The 20,118-nt window shown below is 39.5% G+C and overlaps 1 protein-coding gene across 1 annotated transcript in view; it reads right to left on the bottom strand.

The window, feature by feature from the left end:
- ift88 (intraflagellar transport 88 homolog) overlaps positions 1 to 20,056 on the bottom strand; it is a 26,653-nt gene extending 6,597 nt beyond the window's left edge. The window contains exons 1-21 of the mRNA XM_078286186.1: positions 19,962 to 20,056; positions 19,608 to 19,670; positions 19,184 to 19,243; positions 17,989 to 18,042; positions 17,252 to 17,315; positions 16,818 to 16,887; positions 15,333 to 15,423; positions 14,303 to 14,407; positions 12,194 to 12,296; positions 11,073 to 11,419; positions 10,339 to 10,409; positions 9,712 to 9,798; positions 8,788 to 8,887; positions 6,089 to 6,175; positions 5,700 to 5,886; positions 5,113 to 5,221; positions 4,139 to 4,289; positions 3,057 to 3,172; positions 2,536 to 2,588; positions 2,126 to 2,191; positions 1,888 to 1,994 (exon numbers count right to left, since the gene is read on the bottom strand). Of these exons, the coding sequence (XP_078142312.1) occupies positions 1,888 to 1,994; positions 2,126 to 2,191; positions 2,536 to 2,588; positions 3,057 to 3,172; positions 4,139 to 4,289; positions 5,113 to 5,221; positions 5,700 to 5,886; positions 6,089 to 6,175; positions 8,788 to 8,887; positions 9,712 to 9,798; positions 10,339 to 10,409; positions 11,073 to 11,419; positions 12,194 to 12,296; positions 14,303 to 14,407; positions 15,333 to 15,423; positions 16,818 to 16,887; positions 17,252 to 17,315; positions 17,989 to 18,042; positions 19,184 to 19,243; positions 19,608 to 19,670; positions 19,962 to 20,042 (2,172 nt within the window). The 5' untranslated portion in view covers positions 20,043 to 20,056. The remainder of the gene's footprint in view (positions 1 to 1,887; positions 1,995 to 2,125; positions 2,192 to 2,535; positions 2,589 to 3,056; positions 3,173 to 4,138; positions 4,290 to 5,112; positions 5,222 to 5,699; positions 5,887 to 6,088; positions 6,176 to 8,787; positions 8,888 to 9,711; positions 9,799 to 10,338; positions 10,410 to 11,072; positions 11,420 to 12,193; positions 12,297 to 14,302; positions 14,408 to 15,332; positions 15,424 to 16,817; positions 16,888 to 17,251; positions 17,316 to 17,988; positions 18,043 to 19,183; positions 19,244 to 19,607; positions 19,671 to 19,961) is intronic.
- Positions 20,057 to 20,118: the final 62 nt, after the last annotated feature.

The following is a 20,118-nucleotide window of genomic DNA, read 5'->3' as shown; positions in this document are numbered from 1 at the left end:
ACTGAGTATCTGACTCAGGAGCAGCTGGTTGTGATTGGCTGAGCTGTCGTTCTGCCGGTCCGTCCCTGGCTCAGAGGAGCGTCTCCTCAGGCCCGAGGCGCACGGCTCCGCTCTCCTGGACCGAGTCTCTGCGTTAAAAACCTCTCCAGCCCGGGACTCACATCAAACATTCAAGTCTCTGACCTTTGACACCGAGGCTTAAGGAAACACTGCTTCTCTTGTTCATCCATTTTGGGTGATGATACCGCAGTTTAAGAACCACTGTAGCTGAAGATAGGAAGATGAGAAATCCTTTATGGTGTCAGCACCTACTATTTAAATGCAAAATGATCTAAAAATTAAGACTCGTCCCAATTAACCAGTTTAAGGCCTTTGTGAGAGACCTGGTATCCAAGTCAATCGGACTCTGTTCTTGTTTTTTACAGGTTGTTTCCTGACTGCTCCTTGTCTCTGTGACTGTCTCTCTGCTGGGTCAGATGTGTTATGTGTTTTAACTCACAGTTTTGTTGTTTATTATAATGTATTTAATTGTTTTGTTTTGTTTTATAATGTTCAATTGCTTCTGTTACCACTCCTTATATAAATTCTGTTATATTTTGGGCATTTGGCTGGCTGTCTTATCCAGATCAACTTAAAACAGTAGAATAAGCTTAAATTCCTAAATCACCAACATAACAAGCAACCAATAGAAAGAAGTGCGAGGGTCAGAGTCACAGCTCCTTGACAACAGATGTAAAAAATATTCTTGTGACCTTAAAATGATCATTTGAGACAAAGAAATGGTACGAAAATAAATAAGAGTGAAGCAGAGAGAAACTTAAGATGAGAGTATAAAAGAGCAAGTCAAGACAGAAGATATTAGGGGGTGTAATGATTAGCATCAGATCTTCCTAACCCAATCATATCTGTGTATACGCTACATGAGTTCGTTTTGAAAATAGCACATTTCTCCACTTGCATATTTTTAGTTTGCTTTGCAGAAAAACTAAAATATGATGAAGAGTTCATTTCCAGTATCAGAGGATAAAGGAGGAGTCAATTATCATCCTGGCTGCTATCATCCCACTTACCGCTCCACTCCATTCAGATGTTTGTAGGACACTTGTACTTGAACACTCATGGACCGCATCAGACCTGCGGTACTTATAATCTAATTTTCCCAAACACACCAATTGTTTTCAGTGACCCGGTGTCAAGTGGCGCGTCAAACCGCTTGAACGTGTCTGTTCTGAGCCCGGCCTGATTTCTGGAGCGTCAACAGAGGAGGGAAACAGCTGGTTTTCATGAAGTTTCTGGAAACCGCCGTGACCATTGACCCATTTCGTGGCAAAAGGACACCATGTATGTTTTCAATCAGCGTGTTGTTGTCCAGGAATAAAACAGACGACGGCAGCCAAGACATGGACGAGGAAAAGATGATTAATGAACGCTGATGAAGGCTCTGTAACATATGACTGCAAACTAAGCGGCTTATTTATTATAATTGCTCAGATGTATGATATGACCATAATGAACACTATATCTCCAAGCTGGTCTACTGGAAGAAGGTGTAGTTCAATCTAAATCTGATGCCAGCGCACAATAGACATGTCAAAAGATTTGTGAGTTATGGCTTCCAATGTGTTCGGTCTTTAAAGTGGTAATACACAACAAGATGCCACCTGTCAATCAAACAGTGTGGGCGGAGCTTGGATTTTCGGTCGATGCAGTTTGAGTTTCTCTCTTCTCTCTGTCTGTTCAGCCATGGTGGCTATCACTGCTCATGCTAACTACCCAGTTCTTCTTCTTCTGTTGATTCCAAACAATGGAAAAGCTTTTTTATCATTATTATTATTTTTAAAATGATTTCTTAATTAACTGAGCATCTGGCAGACAGTGGAGACGTACCTGCTCTCTGATCTCCTTCATCTTCTCCACCTTCTTCAGCTTGGTGGCGTATTCTTGGACTTCCTTCAATCCCATGTCTGTACACAGCCTCACCAGGAACCGCAGGCCTGGACACACACACACACACACACACACACACACATATAGAGTTTTAGTATCCTCTACACATTGTTCGGTGGATCATCAGCTGTTCATCAAACTCCTGTTGAGATTTTTCTACACAATCAGGATGACTTACATTCTACGTTTTCCGGGAACTTGCGGTGGATGTCTTTGTACGTTTCCAGAGCTTTCTGGTAGTTTCCTGTGAAGAAGAAGAAGAAGAAGAAGAAGAAGAAAAGAAGCCATGTTCAGGACATCTCACTCGACTCTTTACTGAGTGATAATTCAGTAAAGTCAGGCTAAGTCAGTGGTTCCCAAACTGGGATTTAGGGGGGTTTCCAGCAAAATGAGGAATAGTTTAATTTCACTATTATTTCAATCACCATTAGCATATTAATCACAATTCTATCATATTTCCTTGAGTACTTACTTCAGAGTCTTATTATTTACTTAAAATACCGTGTATGATGTTCTATCCGGAAAATTAATATGCAGGTTAATAAACTGGAATAAAGCCACTGAGAAGTAAAGAACAGTGTGTTTTACCACTTCTCCTGTAGCAGCTTGCCACCATTAGCTGCCACTTCACTTGGGTCGGCCTGAGGAATACAGCAGAAAAACACACTGTCAGTACAAGTCAGTACAAACACACTGACAAAAAGATGGAGTGAAATGATCTCTCCTCTTAGTTAAAGACAAAAACTAGTTCCAGATGAGAAGAGGCTTTATGGATGAGGCAAGAAAACTGAGACTCACAACAGCCAAAACAAGATGAAATAAGACACTTGAATGACTTTAACTAAAATCAGAAGAAGAAGAGGGTAGAGAATGACATCATTTCAGATATTTCTCAGATGACAGAAACAAGACTGAAGACAACTCCTTGGACTTGACTCTCATAAATGTGACCACAATCAAAAATGACTCCCAAATGTTTGGCAGTCTCTTTGATATAAATTGATATAAAGTCAGGTTGCTAAGATTAACAGGAATTTTAAAAAGTTCCATTTGGCTTGCTAAATATCATGCCGTTATCTTCTAAACTATGTGGACTAGTGGTCACTTACTGAATGAGCGTGGCTCTCTCAAAGTACTGAATAGCCTTCTCGCAGAACTGGGTCTCGATGTAATAAGCGCCGAGCCACTCGATCACATCGATGTTAGAAGGGAAATACCTGAAGGACTGGACAGAAACACAGCGGGAACACCGGACTGCTTAGACAACAACACCATTCAATGTTGTAATGTGGGAGAAATCGGTAAGAATAGGTGATTTAATTGGCAGTTTTTTCCACACTCTCAGTCCTATTGTGTCGTACAAACCACTATACTATATGTTTAGCTACACCAAGAGTTAAAGATATACCTGCCTATACCTATCTATGGTTCTGAGTCTGATTCTCAGGACCTAAGACTGTGTTGCAGTTGCTTGAGCAAAGAGCACAGAGTTTTCATCTTATTCACTAAGAAATTTATGCAGATTAAGTTGCAGTGCAAAGAAGTCCTTGAAAGGAAAACTGCCAAGCAAACAGCCCCTTCATCACCAATAAGCACAAATTGTGTGCTTAAGCTCTAAAACTAATCCACCGAGGCTGATTCCACTCTAACTGCAGCTTTCACTCGTCTGATCTGAGACTTCTTGCTTCCTGTCTTGCTGATGACGATGCTCCAACCTGAAGTGAGACAGCAGCCGTTCTGAATGGACAAACTCTTTGTGCAAAGTCTTCACGCTGCCTATCAAAGGATCTTAGATGTGCTACAATAATTTTGGGGGAGTTGATTGTTACTGAACTGTTACTGAATTGGGCGCAGCCTTGATTTGCACGGCCTCGCCTACAAATAACTATTATGTGAGCAAAATAATACGATTTACATATAATTAACATATGCATGACCATGACGCGGTAAAGACATGGCAATCCGATTTGGTCACTTTGATGATATGGCGCATGCTCTTCACTGTGCAAACTGGATCTGAGTACCAACTTCTATTCTTGTCACCTTGATTTTTTTTGGTGCTAGTTTTAGTTTTGAGACAAGATGCTTTGTTATTGTTTTTTATGATTATATTTTATCAAAGGTGCTTTTAAATCACTTCACTATGTTTTGTCAGTACGCAAACTAAATCCACTTCAGTGTCCCGCTGTACCTCATAGTAGTACTGGAAAGCCTGGGACTTGTCTCCCTCACTGTCGTACAGCTCTCCCAGTTTGGCGAGGACCTGCGGGTCGGTGGGCGTCACGCTGATGAGCTGCATCAGCCACTCGATGGCCTGCTGGGGGTCCTCCAGCAGCTCGTAGCTGGGCAGGCAGTCAAGGACCGACACTGGCTCATGTGCGGGCGGATAGAGAAGAGGGTTTATGACTGGAAGGTTGCTGGTTTGATTCCCTGGGCTGACTGGGAAAATGTGGCGGGTGTGGAAAAATATGAGTACAGCCTTCCCCTCCCATGACAAACCAAGGCAGTTAACCTCATCTGCTGCAGTGGCCAACAGCAGGAGACTGTGGTTGTACTGGGCAGCTCCCAAGTGTGAATGTGTGTATAAATGTGAAGCAGGGTGTTGCTGAAAAAGATCATATGTGCTCAGTTGACTAAAAAGATATTATAAGAGCTATAATTGTACGTGCACACGAACACACTAATATATACATCCACACTCTCAGATAATCTGATGTAGAAGCACATGCACATATTTTACAGCTTTGTTATGCCTCGTCTCCACTGGCCGGGGTTTGGCCACGCGTCTCCACTGTTTCTAGAACCAGGTCATTTTTGTTTTCTGTTCTCTCACTCTAGCGCTGAAATGAAATGTTCATTCAAGAGATGAGGGAATGAGATGTGCTTGTTACTTTCAAACCCTGCTGTTCTTTGGCTTGTTGACTAATCAATGACATGCAAACCAAATAATACCATAACACAGCTAGACTCAGCCGGACTGAACAGAGCCAGTAGAGACCAAACTGGGTCAGGAGCCAAAATGAGTTACAGGTCTGTTTTTTGCTCCGTCTTCACCAGACCGGACCACTGAATCCCAAACAGATAAAGTATCAGTCTTCACTAGTTGTAGCGTGACAAACACACATGCTGAATATACAAAACACACACTCTTCATCAGTAGGATACAGGTTGGCCAGCTGGTACATGACTTGGGCGCTGTTCCTCAGAATGGCGTGCAGCTTCAGGAAGCAGTCCAGAGCCTCCTCCAGACGATTCAGTTTCTTATAGGTCAGACCTGAAGGAGGAGGGAACGGTCTATCAACTGGTGTACGTTTCAGAGTCTATGGCCAATCTAACTGCATTCCTACATTCAAGCTTTTACATTGGACATCCTGGGGTGTCTAGTAAAAACTGAATTTCTCATTTGGTATCCAGGCTATAGAAGTTGACTGCTATTTGCAAGCTTTTTGATTGTCATTTGCTGTGTGATCCCAAGTGATATTACTGAGGTGCTGTGCATTAAGATATAGGTCTAATTTGAGAGTTATTATACAGTACAATATGATATGACAGCATTTATTGTCACAAGGTTAATATTTAGAAGGCCAGTATGAAACAAGAGAGACAAAATTCAAAACATTCACCAGCTACCAACAAAAGTTAACATCATTCAAAGCTAAATTTCCTCTTTTTTTTATCTTTTGTGCCTGCTATGTCCTCTAAAGGAACCGCTGTATTGTTATTCAGTATTGTACATCAGAAGTGGATGTTACCCAGGTTGTAGAGGGCCTCGGTGCAGGACGAGTCGTTCCTCAGAGCTTCTTTGTAAAACTCGGCAGCCTTCTCGTAGTCCTGCCTGACGAACACCGTGTTGCCCTTGTTGATGAGCGCGGCCGGGTTGTAGCGGTCGGCGGTCATGGCGAGGTCAGCGTAGCGGTCGGCCTGGTCGTAGTCCTTCTCCTGCGAGGGGTCAAAGGTCAAAGGAGGAGCATACACACACACTAGACATCTTCAGCTTCTACTTCACAAGACTACTTTTGAACTACTTTAAAGAAATTGAGGCTTTTCAAGTTGTTATTATTTCACAAGACATGCGCAAAGTTATTCATATTCCTGTTTATAAATGTGGATGTGAATATCAATTAGCAGGGCGGGGCCTTACCAGGAAGTAGAGGAAGGAGAGGTTGGTGGCTGCAGCGCTCTTCACTCTGCTGTCCTTCTTCTCAAACGTCTTCAGAGTCTCCACAGCCTGGTAGGAGACGAGGAGCAGTGGCTTCATCCCAGTGTATTAACACAGTAATGCTGCATAGGTACTTAGTGGAAAAGTACATGACAGTTTCCCTGATATATAATATACATACAGAGGTGTGATGACCAGGGTCCCTACACAGTTTCAGTGTTAAAATTCCATACATTTTCCAGATCTTAATTTCTTGATTTGAGTTGAAGATTTTGGTGTTCAGTATGATAACTCTGCCATATCACTTCATAGCAACAAATATGTGAGATGAACGGGGCGAATGTGTAGTCATATGTATATTAGGACAGTATAGCAATATTTTTCCATTCTTTATCACACTTTTTTGTGCCTAGAAATTACCAAATTATTTTTCCATACATTCCAGACCTATGTAAGAACCCTGAACAATACAATGTACGTACAAACTGTAGAAGCAAAATGAGATACTTTAATAAAGTCACGGCCAGCATGAGATTAAAGCTCATTATTAAATATTATTGAAGTTATTAGCTATCTGGAAAACTTTACATCCAAACGTAACATTTTACAGGATGCAATTATCTGCATTTTTTAAACATTGAATGATTAATATCAACCACCTTTTTCCCCCCAAAATGGACATATAGCATTTTGAAATGAAACCCTTCCCATGTAATTCATTGTTACACCCTTGTAAGTATATTATGTATTCAGGAGATTTTAAGTATTTACACAGTATTGGGGACATGCTGATGTCAATTTGCATTTCCCTACCCATCAGAGTAGCAATTATCATCATCAGCTAAGTTATTATTTTAACAAACCACATCACATCAGCCCCTGTTATTCTCTCACTTCCTGTGAGAGCTACATACACATGCATCTTTACCGATCAGACATAATGTCAGTGAATGCAAGGAGGATCAGTTGGATTATGAGAGTCTACGTGAACTGATGTTTTTTCAAAGTTTATTTATCCAAGGAATGTTATTTTTTTCAGCTACATACAGTTGGAAACAGTCTTCTACTATTTCTACTGGAGCAACTGAAGGTTAAATGCCTTGCTCAACAGCACATTAATGCTAGTTACTGAGGAAGGGGAGAGGGTGATTCATTCCCTTCCCCCACTCAGATATCCCTACCTGGTCCAGGGATTCAAACCAACAACTGCTTCTCTAACCTCTCTAGACAGCTGCTGTTCTTTGGAACATGCATGCTTGAGTAGTGTTGTTGTGGAGTAGTGGAGTAGTTTTTCATGCCAAAAAACAAACAAAAAACACAAACTACATGTGAACACGGAAACAGAAGGCACACATACCTCGACCTTAGGCATGCAGATGGAGAGGAAACAAGGAAAACAAGAGTGAATGGAGGGAGTGAGAAGAGGAAAATTAGAGTCTGAACTGCTGAAACAGCTCCAGCAGGGAAACGACCACACATGAACAACAGAGCCAGGCAACAGCTGCACAGAAATACAATGTTGTACAAAAAAGATGGAAAAAAATAATATACACAGCAAAACAAACACCAGATCCTCCACATATGATATGCGTGTGTTTAAAGGGGCGTACCACTCATTTTAAGAATTTATAGATGTTATTTTTAGTTCAGTCCATAGTGGTGAACATAAATGAGGATCAATTTTCTGGTTCAGAATTGATAACACTATTAAACAACAAAGTTCATTTGAGTATAAAAACCTAGACAAACATCCTCTGGATCTGACATCTTGATGATGTGACAAGTTTGAGTTTCCGCTCTCTGGTTTTTAGCTCTTTCAAAGTTTTAGCTGTTTTTTTCCCTAAATGGATAGCACATTTTGGAATGAAACCCTTCAAATGTAATTAGATTACACCTTTGCAAGTAAATTATGTATTCAGTTTTCAGGGTTCCCACACCTTCTTAAACATCAAATTCAAGGACTTTTCAAGGACTTTCCAGACCCAATTCCCTCAAATTCAAGGACCCAACACGGCATAGTTTGAGACACGGATCAAGGTTAATTACTGTTACAACACTGAGAATTTTTATAATGAGAACTAGCAGGCTTTACAGAAGCTCACAGACAACAATTAAAAAGAGAGAGAGGCTTGAATGTGTGAACACTTCTCAACTGATGGCAGACTATGTGGTCTCTTGCCTTCTCTAACACAAATATATAAATTCAAGCACTTCCAATGACCCATGTCTAATTATGTCTATTTTCAAAAACTTTCAAGGCCTTGATTTTTTTTTCTCAAATTCACACACTTTCAAGGATTTCAAGGACCCGTGGGGACCTTGAGTTTTTATTTTAAGCATTAACTTGAAAATTTTACTTTGAAATTCTAATTTAAGACTTTGGGAAAAAACTTGCATGTTCTCAAATATCGCACCAGCAGCTTCCAGCCAAATGTTAGCCAATGTTGTCTCTTTTGTTGGATGGTAAATTAGTCTAATCTGCGAACCACACCGGCAGGTTACCAGCCATCATTCGGAGGGCCTACTCAAATCTAAAAAACCCAATCGGCTGGTAAAATATTGAATGTGGGTAGTGAAGTTTGGGATTCACCTGCTGGCACTGTCACAGACCAAAGGAGTGACACATCTAGATTCCTAAATGAAGTGGTATTACCCTCTCAGTCTGTGAGACAGACACTGACCTGGTTGCAGTCCCTCTGTCTGAGGTAGGTGATGGCTTTGTTGATCTCTAGATCGTTGGCCAGCTCCACATACTGAGAGCTCTTCACCATGTCCACACACCTAAAAAACAACATAACACTTAACTCATTTGTTGTTTACTGTCAAATATAGAATGCGTGATTGGTAAATTTAATCTAATCTTGGCCCATCACGATATGGCTCACATGTTAAATAATCAAATTAATGCTCATCCCGCTGAACTGAATGGTAATGTTATGTGTGATGTTAAACAAAACTAAAACTACTCCTTCAAAATATTTCATACCTCATTTTTTAAATAGAATTAGCTTGTTATCATCAGTTCAGACAGCAGAATTGTGTGTCATGATATCGTAAAAAATCACCATATCATCAGAATATGATTCTACTGAAAGATGATAAACGATAATATTGAATTATCTCCCGGCCCTATGTTGCTAACAGTGTGTTTCAGTGTCATGATGGTTTTCTTAGACAATAAACTGAGGTAAGAAATAAATGAAAAAATGGGGCGATTTGAAGGACAAAGGAATTAAAAGTACAAACAATCATTAAAAACAAACAGAATACACATATCACATAATAAAAAGAGACAGGAGAGTACAGAGAACCAGATTAACATTTGGAAGTGAACACCAACTATCAGTTTATGGTGGTACATTTTTAACTGTGGCTGTATATAGTTTGTCTAATCTATTAGGTGCTTTGGCAGGGAACCGACCAGCCTTTGTCGGTTCTTTTCTATATTTACAAAACAATTTAGAGAGTGAAATAACTACAGTGGCAGGTAAAGTTTTCACTCCACCGCCCACTGTGGCCAGCAGATGAAAGAACAGTAAAATCCTATTCCACTGTGTGTTGCCCTCTGGTGTTGAGATATGGGGGGAAAAAACATAACAACAAACCAGTCGAATCCAGCGGCGAAGGAAGTCTCAATAGCCGGAGCGATGAGCTTGGCTGAGGTCATGATGAACTTCTCAGCCAGGGCTTTTCTGTGTAGACAGGGAGAGAATCCAGCAAATCAATGGTACATTTACTAAACACTCAATCAACGGGATAAATAAAAGATAGAGAGAGACCGTTCGTGTTTTGGTCAAGAGAAGAGTGTGTCTGTTTTGGTAAAGAAGATGAGTATGAAGAAGAAGAAGAATATGAATATGAATATGAAGAAGAAGGAGAATATGAATATGAAGAAGAAGAAGAAGAAGAATATGAAGAAGAAGAAGAAGAAGAAGAAGAATATGAAGAAGAATACGAAGAAGAAGAAGAAGAAGAAGAAGAATATGAATATGAAGAAGAAGAAGGAGAATATGAATATGAAGAAGAAGAAGAATATGAAGAAGAAGAAGAAGAAGAAGAAGAAGAAGAAGAAGAAGAAGAAGAAGAAGAAGAAGAAGAAACTGTGTTCATGATTTGGTAAAGAGGAAAGTGTATCAGTGTTTTGATAAAGAACAGAGTGCGCTCGTGGTTTGGTAAAAGTGAGCACTACCAGAGAAGAGAGTGTCAGTATTTTGGTAAAAGATTTTTCTTACCGCTCTCTCTCCATCTGGTGCAGCCTGTCGTTCTTAATGGCCTCGATCACCATGTTTGTGCGAGTGTCATCCTGAAAGAGATGATAGGATGAAGTAAGAATTAGGATGCAGGATGTTGAGAGAGTGAATACAGGTTAAGTATATGGGCTGTACTGCCCTGCAAAAGAAGAGGCAGTTACTTCAATTGTGGTTGAAAATGAAATTTGGTCATTTTTGTGAATCAGTGTTAGGTCTGAGAAGAGAAAAGAGAATTTACCTACAGGGTTCAATAGAGTATGACATTATTAAAGTTATAATCTGCAACATTTTCATATAAATAAATGTCAGTTTTGCAACTCCCTATCACCAACTGATAGAAAACAACAGTGATTCAACCTATATCCAGTTCATAAATCTTCTCCACTGTCTGTTCTAACCAGCCGGTGTCTGGTCGCTCTTTCCTGGGAAAAATCCTCTGCAGCACAGGAAGTGATGCGTTTTACATTTCCGGTTTGTTGTGGAATCAACAGAAGAAGAAGAACTGGGTAGTTAGCATGAGCAGCGATAGCCGCCATGACTGAACAGAGAAAGAAAAGAGAAACTCAAACTGCATTGAAAGAAAATCCAAGCTCCGCCCACACCGTTTGATTGACAGGTGATCTGTGGGAAGTGCAGTGCAGAAACACCACAGTGAGGCTGAGGGACAAAGATGGAGACTGAATAAGATCACCACTTTAATAAATCATATAACTCACATTGGAGGGGATGTACTTGTCGTCCTCGTCGATGCCCAGAGGGACGCAGATGAGCTTCTGGAAGGCCTTCTTCATCCTCTCCCTGTCTCCGATGGCGTAGTAGCACAGGATGAGGTTGAAGCCCGTCTTGATGTTGGGGCTCTCGCTCATGATGTGCTCGAAGGAGGTGATGGCGTCCGAGTACTGGCCCATGCGGACGAAGACCACGCCGATGTTCTGCATGATCTTGATCCTCAGCTCCTTGTGGGCGTTGGAGATCTGGTCCAGCGCCATGCGGTAGAACTTGATGGCTTTCGGGTAGTTCTTCTGTTTGAAGTAGATGTTGGCCATGTTGACTTTCAGCCGGCCTGCGGGGGGCAGAGGGAGGCGGGGAGGAAGCGCAGGGCGAGTCGGTCAGTATGCAACTGTCCAACATGATGGGGCCGGGCGATAATTCAATATTATCGTTTATCGTCTTTCAGTGGAATCGTATCGTGATGATATGGAGATTTTGGGATATCGTGACGCACAATTCTCCTGTCTAAAATGATGATAACAAGCACATTTTATTTAAAAACTCATGACAAAATGAGGTATGAAACATTTTAAGGAATATTATTAAAAAAAAGAAATATAATTCCGCACACTGTCTACACACTGTCTACACTCATAGGACCTCCATCAGACAAAGATGATTTTTGCCTGATGAAGGTCCTATTTCATTTTTTTATAGATTATTTTTTCATTTAGATTAATGTTATTTTTTATTTAGATTATATTTGTTTTTCAGTAACTGCCTCTTTGGTTTTTGTCCTAGGTACCTGTCACTAAAAGACTTTTAGGTGTGCTAAAGTTCCTTTTTTCTTTAAGGAATATTATTTGAAAATGTCAGTTTGGTCTGACATCACACCTAACGTTACCGTTCAGTTCAATGGGATGAACATTAATTTATTTAACATGTGAATTTACATATGTGGACCGTATCGTGATATATATTGATATAGAAAAAAAACCCTTATGATTATCGTGATATTGATTTCAACCATATGGCACCGCTTTAATCCAACATATCACTTCTGTCATGTGAAAACCTCCAACTTTGGTGATTTTAACCTGACGCTCCTGTCATCAGCTCCTCTCACCTGCGTTACTGAACATCTTGTTCTTCACGATGACCTGGTAGCTGTTCAGGGCCTCTGGGTACATGTCGTTATTCGCGTACTGGTTGGCGAGGTTGAACAGAACCTGGACCGCACAGAAACATTCAGCGTTTCTTCATCAGACAACAGCAGCAGGGCAATGAAGTCAGGAATCTCAATAGCAATGTGTGTTTTTAACCACACGTTGCCATGGTTACAGGTAAGAAGAAGTAAAAATTGTCATGTATCATCTATTCAAAGTAGAGCTGGGTGACAATTTAATATTATCATTTATCATCTTTCAGTGGAATCATATTGTGATGATACGGTGATTTTGGGATATCATGACGCACAATTCTGCTGTCTGAACTGATGAGAACAAGACTAATTTATTTAAAAACTAAAAACAAAATGAGGTATGAAACATTTTAAGCAATATTATTTGAAAACAGTTTTGTTTGAAATTACACCTAAAAAATGAGGTATGGTAGAAATATTATTTGAAAATTTCCTAACATTACCATTCGGTTCAATATCATATCATGACATGCTTTTCTGCTTGTCTTTCATGCTGCGGCCCATGACAAAGTGGTCCTAATTTTTTTGATTTTATTGTATCCTGGTTTTAAACTTTGTGCATTTGATTTGGATGTTTATTGTGTTTTAGTGGGACCTGAACAGCTGATCCTTATCAATAAACAATATATATAGTTATCAAAAAATATTATTATGATTATTTAGGGCTGGGTGATAATTCAATATTATCGTTTATCGTCTTTCAGTGGAATCATATCGTGATGATATGAAGATATTTTAATATCGTGACACATTTCTGCTGTCTAAATTGATGATGAAAAGCAAATTTTACTTAAAAACTCTCATAAAATGAGGTATGGTAGGAATATTATTTGAAAATTTCAGTTTTGTTTGACACCACATCTAACATTACCATTCAGTTCAATGAGATGAACATTAATTTGATTATTTAACGTGATTTTGCATACATGAACCATATCGTGATATATATTGATATCGAGAAAAATTCTTATGATTATCGTGATATTGATTCCAACCATATCGCCCAGCCCTAATTCAAAGAGTTTCGAAACATTTTTAGCCCAGAGCACAAATAAGATTTTTTGCTTCAGAGTCTGAGAATCAAGCTCATTAAAACACATTATTCCTGAAACTTAGAGCCTAGTAGAGGTTTGTCCATTTTAGCTACTGATTCATAGTTTTAGAAACCAATCTAATCTAATCTTAATCTTTAATCTTCTCTGGGGTGTGTCCATATAGTTGATCAAATCCTGACAGAACTTTCCCTGCTGTGTCTCCCTCTATACTTTCCAGTGTCTGACGCCTGAGTAGAAAACTGCGAGCAGACAGCCAGCTGTCCTGTTCAGAGAAACATCAAGGTAAGCAAAGCAAGAACATAAAAGCAACACAGATCAAGTGCAATTAAAGGAAAAATCCACCCTATTAGTGATGTTAGTTTATGGACACATTTTGCTGTTTGGTGATGTATTTTTCTCATTGTACATCGAGATATTTCCGGTGCAGCTACAGTGGAGTTTGATATGAGAAAATGTTTCATCAGCGGTAAACGTCAGGTTTTGGTGTCAGTCCTTCAGAATCAAAGAGCGAGGGCTTCTTTCTAGAGCCGCCATTTTGCACCGAGAGACGTTCAACAATACAGGGAAAAATCCATCGTAGAAGAGGAGAGAGACCAGTTTCTCCACCCACAGGAGCAGGAGAGAGACCAGAATGCACTGCAGCCACAATGTTGAGTCTCACTTTTTCCTTGACTGGAATAATTCTTGCTCTCTTGCTCTTACTATGTTACTGCATTGTGGGAAACGTAGGAAATAACTAACTGAAGTAGAACTAGAAGAGGCAGGTTGAGAGGAAGTGGGTTCACCAAAGAAGTAAATTACAAAACTTCATCACAAAATTACTCCTGAAATGCATTGAACTTCACAGACTGATGATATATAACGGTGTGAGAGTATGCTGGGGGTGGATTTGTCCTTTAATAATGCATCATTACATAAAAGCAAGTCTAGGAAAGTGAGTTTTAAGAAGAGATGACACTGATTTATCCAGGTTACTTACAGAGTAGGTGAGGTCTAAATTGATGTGGTCAGCATTTCCAGACTGTTCCCTCTGTCTCACCAGCGCTCTCTCCTTCCTCCCTGCCTCTTTGGCTTTCTCAAGAGCCTAGAGTAAGTTACACACACACACACACACACACACAAGGTACATAAGTACATACGTAGCCACACACACAGGTAACAGGTCAAGAAACTCTTTTATTCCAATTGTAATTGATTTTATTAACAAATATGGCGTTTGACTCCAGGAGGAGTGTTAAGGGACGTGAATGATGCTGGTTTCAGTTAGTGCTGTATACCAGTCCGTTGATTGTTGAAGCATTTTTCTTCTTTATTTTATTATTATATATTATATTATATATATATTATTTTATAGTTATTAACGGTTTAACATCTTGGTGCTGATGCATCTGATGTATTTTTAGATGGTTTTTATGTACAGTTATCCTGTCTCTATGTTGCACTCTGCTAGCTGCAAAACAAATTGCCCCTTGGGGATAATAAAGCTCTACTCTATTCTATTCTACTCTACTCTACACGGGTCAGCTGTAGTGGGATCTGCAGCCAGAGTAGTCACACCTGCCGGGGACTTTTTGAGACAAAAACATTTTAGATGCTTTGGTTATCTTGAATTCTGTTGCGCTTCATGATGAATTACAAACCTGATCCATTGAGTGAGTAAGTTTTAAAGTAAAACACACTGCTTGATTCAATACATGAAGCAGAACTGAAAACAGGTAGGGTGACTTTTTTTCTATATGGCCAGTAAAAATTATTCATGGCAGCTTAGTTTTTCTAGTTTATCAGCCATTGGCAGATGAGCCAAAAAGTTAATTTCATTTGCAAATCAACACTGCAACTCTGTACTGCAGCGTGTCTTTTGTTATTGTTTTTCTATATTTAAGAGGAAAGCCTTCACTATAAAATCCCGTCCTCACAATGTAACACACTTAGAGCCTTCCTCTACCAATCCACTCTGTTGTTATCCCTGTCCTTCCTAACCAGTACACCAGTGGAGGACAGAGTCTGACCAGCTGTAAGGCTCCCAGGCTGTGAGCCAAGCAGCTCTCTTCTATCAGGTCGTTCACTTTCTTCTCCAGGATCTTGATCTTCTCCTCAACCCTGCAACACCACAGACACATTCAGGAGTAAACAAAGCTATAGAAAACTGAGACACTAGCTCTAAGACTCAAAACCTCCAGTGAGAAAAAAGTAAACTCTTGAGCTGTATACACAAAGTCCAAGGCATTCGAAATCCAGTGAGGAGGGAAAAGACTGAAGGCTTGAAATTTAAGAAAAGCCTTTGTTGTCTTTGTGTATATACGGAAATAAATGAAGAAATAAATGTGAAAAAAATAAAGCATTAAATAAATTTCACACCAATTTATCTTTCTATATTAATTTCCAGATTTACCAGTCTTTTTCTGTATATATTTTACAATTGTTTTTTTATTTCTCTTTATACCACCACATTTATTCATTTATTTATAATTGTAGCACTCTCAGGCTTCTGTACTTGGTTTGCTTCAATATAGTGTCACACCACAGCATAGTCAAGGTTTTTATTGCATATGGAGGTTTTGTGTTCTGCTGTTCTCACCTTTAATGCACGCTTACTCTGACCCACATACACCAGGCCACAGGGGCGTTCGAGCATATACTGTATATAACATGGGTGGAGCTAAAATTAATAAACTCATTTATCTTGTACTTTGTTCCATTCAGAGGATGATAAATAATTTAGTTGGGCAGTAATGGCAGTACCCAGCTACCGGTCCACCTGCTGGTTTCTACTGTTGTGGATTTGCATTGTTCGCATTGCTCAAATTCCTCCAATACTAAATTCTTTTATCAAACAACTCCAGCCTCTTTGATTTAAATTTATAGTGGAGAGAAGTAACGTTTTACAGCTTTATGTATTAGAACAGAAACCCAAGCAAACGCATGGACTCAACACTACACACTGGCTGCATTTCATCCTGTAAGGGGGAGAATAAGCCGTCTATAAATACCAATACTATCACATCTGCTCAGAAAGTGTTGGGATTATGACCAGGATTAATGTACCTCACCAAAGGCAAGTCACATATCAGTTTACAACTCAAAATGTTGTTTTAATGTGTAGTTTCACTTTAAAATCATATCTTATTGGTTAATACAGTAACTTTGATATAGCCTAATAATTGATTATCATGACTTATGCATCTTTAGAGTCAGATTTCAAATAGTTGTGATTTAATAACTTTACAACTATACTGTCATTAATCATTGCTTCAAGTATTATCTCTACACTTGATTAAATAGGTTGCCCTGTCTCACCTACAGGAGCTGACATCCCACCCTAAATAATTCTATATGTGTGTTGGTTTTAAAAGAATATTTTATTGTCACAGGGTTTAAAATGCTGTTTCAAGGCTTTTCCACCCAAGCAAGAAACACTGATCTTTGATGATGCAGGAATTGGCAACACTGAAATACAGAAACCAGTTAGTTTAAGACTGAGCAGGCGAACTCACGTGTCTTCGTTCTTGGTTTCCAGTGGAGGTGCGGGGCCTTTGGACTGGCCCAGAGGGTCAAAGGTCGAGCCTGGAAACAGACACGTTATGCCTTGTAATGTAGATACTCGATTGTTTGGATAATAAGAATCTCTTCTTTCAGATGATCCATATTCACGATGAAAAGAGAAAATTGACTAGAACATGAGCCTCTGATAAATAACAGTTTGTACTCTGGGTGCTTTTCTAGAACTAAACTGTTTTGGTTACAGATGTAGGACAATTCCTTCCATAACACCGACATGCTTAGATGCCCTATATCTTATAAGTAATAGAAGCACAAGCTACTTATCAACACCCATGTAGAGGGGATTAATAGCTAAAATGACTATAATGCCCAATTTCTGTTGATCTATGCCTGACTGTGACTCTAAACTGTGCCCAGCAGCTCTCACCTCGGGTCAAGGAGGAAGTGTAACCTGCTGCTCTGACTGCAGTCATTGGTCTGGCTGCTCCATCCTGACACATTCAAAAAGAAAAACATAACACAATACATATGTTACACTGATATTCACATTTTCCCTGCAAAAGGAGGGATATTATTAAGGTTAGACAAGATATCGGACTGATATTGGCCTTTGGTCATGTTGGTCATGTTTGGTCAAATCGTCTGCAAAACCTTAAAAGAAAACCTATTTTCTTTGCATATTTTACTTATTAATTTAAAGGTTCAATAACATTTTTGTAAATTAATTATTTGCTTAAAAAGCAGTTATGTCTCCCAGAGTTTCTCTACCATTGAATAGGTGTGGTGGGTCACTCTGCCTTAAAGAGCTGCTGACACTAAAAGAATTTAATTAGTCTGGGTTTCAGTGGAGAGTTTTAGTGTCCCATGATGCTCTGAATGACAAGAGTAGAATTCTGGGAGAAACACTGAATAAATCAAGATATTGAATATTGGTCCAAAATTTGGCTAACAGCAGCTTCAATACAAAAATATTGGTATCAATACTGACCTTCAAAAATCCATATTGGTCAAACCCAAGTTACGAGACACCAGTGTCACTATCGATTGATACACAATCAAAGCTATGCAGGGAATCAAATGCACACTTCTACAAACACTGCTCCCACTCAGGCCAGTGGTCATGTATCAATAATGAAAATCATAAAGGAGCCGAAGCTGTCTCACCTGTACAGCTCCGGTCATGGGTCTGCCCAGTGAGGAGGCCATGGGGATCCTAGACTGCAAGACACAACAGTTATAAGATTAATGGGAGGCCATTTAGAGATTTTTTCATGGCTTTTCATGGTTTGATTATGGTCAATAAAATACACCAAAAGTGGAAAATGTAATATGTAAAAAATGAAAAAAATCTGACAAATGTGTTTACGTAGCTAGTGAAACAGTCGCTAACATTCACCTTGTCCTTATTCAGCACGTCAGTTTGAAACACTCTGAGTGTTTGGGACACAAATCTCACCTTCAACAGCCTGCCCTGCCTGCCATAACTGCTGCCTACCTGACAATGTCACATATCATGCACATATTACACAAAAAAAAAAAAACATTGATTAATGATTCATGTGTACATTTAAAGTCAGCTTTCAGACACACAACCTTAAGGTCATTTTCAAAAGATATCATTGCTGGAAATATTCACCCCAGTTTCTGTCTTGGTCTGTTTCAGAGAAGAATGCCTGACTTTTTGAACCCCAGGCTGCAAATCCACTGAGAACATTTCTGGATCTTTTTCCTCATTGTTTTTAATGTGCTATTGTATGTGTGATTCTTTTGCACATGACATGGCCAATGTACTTTTGATACCAGTGAATTTTTTTTATTGTTTCTGATTATGTTTGATTATCTTTTTTGTTGTGTGTAGGAAGTCTTAATTATTATTGTTAAAATATAATAAATGTAAAACTGACTTGCCAATGTGACACAAGCTCTGTCTAAGTAAGCTACGTCCAGTCTCAGAATCAGTGCTACATACATACTGTGTTTGAATAAAAGCTGTTGACTGTGAAATATTGGAGTCTGCGTGCCTCTATTAAAGAGGGTGAACCCTTTTGACACAGGTTACAATATTGGACATTTTTAGTGCTCAGACAGCTGAATGCTATAAGTTAAAACTATTTCAACTTTTAGCATTCAACCATTCAAATGGGTTTTTCCAGTCTCAAAGCAACACCAGCACCATTGACCAGCGCTCCTAGTTACAGAAAAACAGAAAGTGTGCAGTGGACACAAGGGCTTAAGCATCTTTGGGGCACATGATGTCTCATTTACAACTTTTTCTAAAAATTTCTCATGCCAAAAATTACCACAGTTGCACATTAGCAAAAGCAAGCATTACACAGGTATTCACTGTTCTTGTACTTACTCCAAAGGACGTCCCTAAAGGACGACCTCCAGCTGCAGTGCCAGGAAACTTGGCAGTCATCTGGAAAATAAAACACAATACTACTTCATGATGTGCATTAACGCATGAGTAACAGTTACTGGACATCATACACACACGCTTATGTCACTCAATCTCTCTTTCTCTCTCTCTCTCTCTCACACACACACACACACACACACACACTATAAGACCTCAAATGGCAGTAGCAGGTAACTTGGCAGTCATATGGGAAATACATGACATGATTATGTTTCATGATGTGTATCGGTATCAACAAATGAGTGAAGGCTATTGGACATCATACAAACACCCACCTCACCCCATCTTGCTCTCTCTCTCTCTCTCTCACACACACACACACACACACACACACACACACACACAGTAAACAGTGGGTACTTACTGGGGGTCTTCTCCCATGACTTGTCCTCACTGCTTGCTGGAAGCCTGCATCATTGTCAAGCTCCTTGAAAGTCGATAATAGATACACTAATCACAAATCAGGCTATATACAAAATAACTGGCCAATGCAAAACAGACACCTGGAGCAAATCAATCATTTCATATTACTTGAGTTATCGGTTGCCTTGCTAGCTTAGCTTATATCTAACAAGAGATACCTGAATGCAAAATGACTTTTATGGAGCATAACGTTACATCAAATCATCACCATGTTGCTAAATTAAGAAAGGTTAGCGTTAACATTAGCGATACCAGCTAGAGCTATAACGTTAGCAGTGTTGTTAAAGTAACTTACCTCGGAGTCAAATGTTGGATTATAGTCGTTGTACCCCGAATAAAGATCATCCTCCTCTTCAGCAAGATGCACATTTTCCATGTCTGTTTGACAAAGTTCTCCTGACTATGTAAAAAGGAGTAGCTAGTTAGCTCATTAGCTAGCTGATAGTTTGTTG

This window comes from Centroberyx gerrardi, chromosome 10 (genome assembly GCF_048128805.1).
Source record: "Centroberyx gerrardi isolate f3 chromosome 10, fCenGer3.hap1.cur.20231027, whole genome shotgun sequence".
Classification (NCBI taxonomy): Eukaryota; Metazoa; Chordata; class Actinopteri; order Beryciformes; family Berycidae; genus Centroberyx; species Centroberyx gerrardi.
This window is presented reverse-complemented; position numbering and strand designations above follow the sequence as displayed.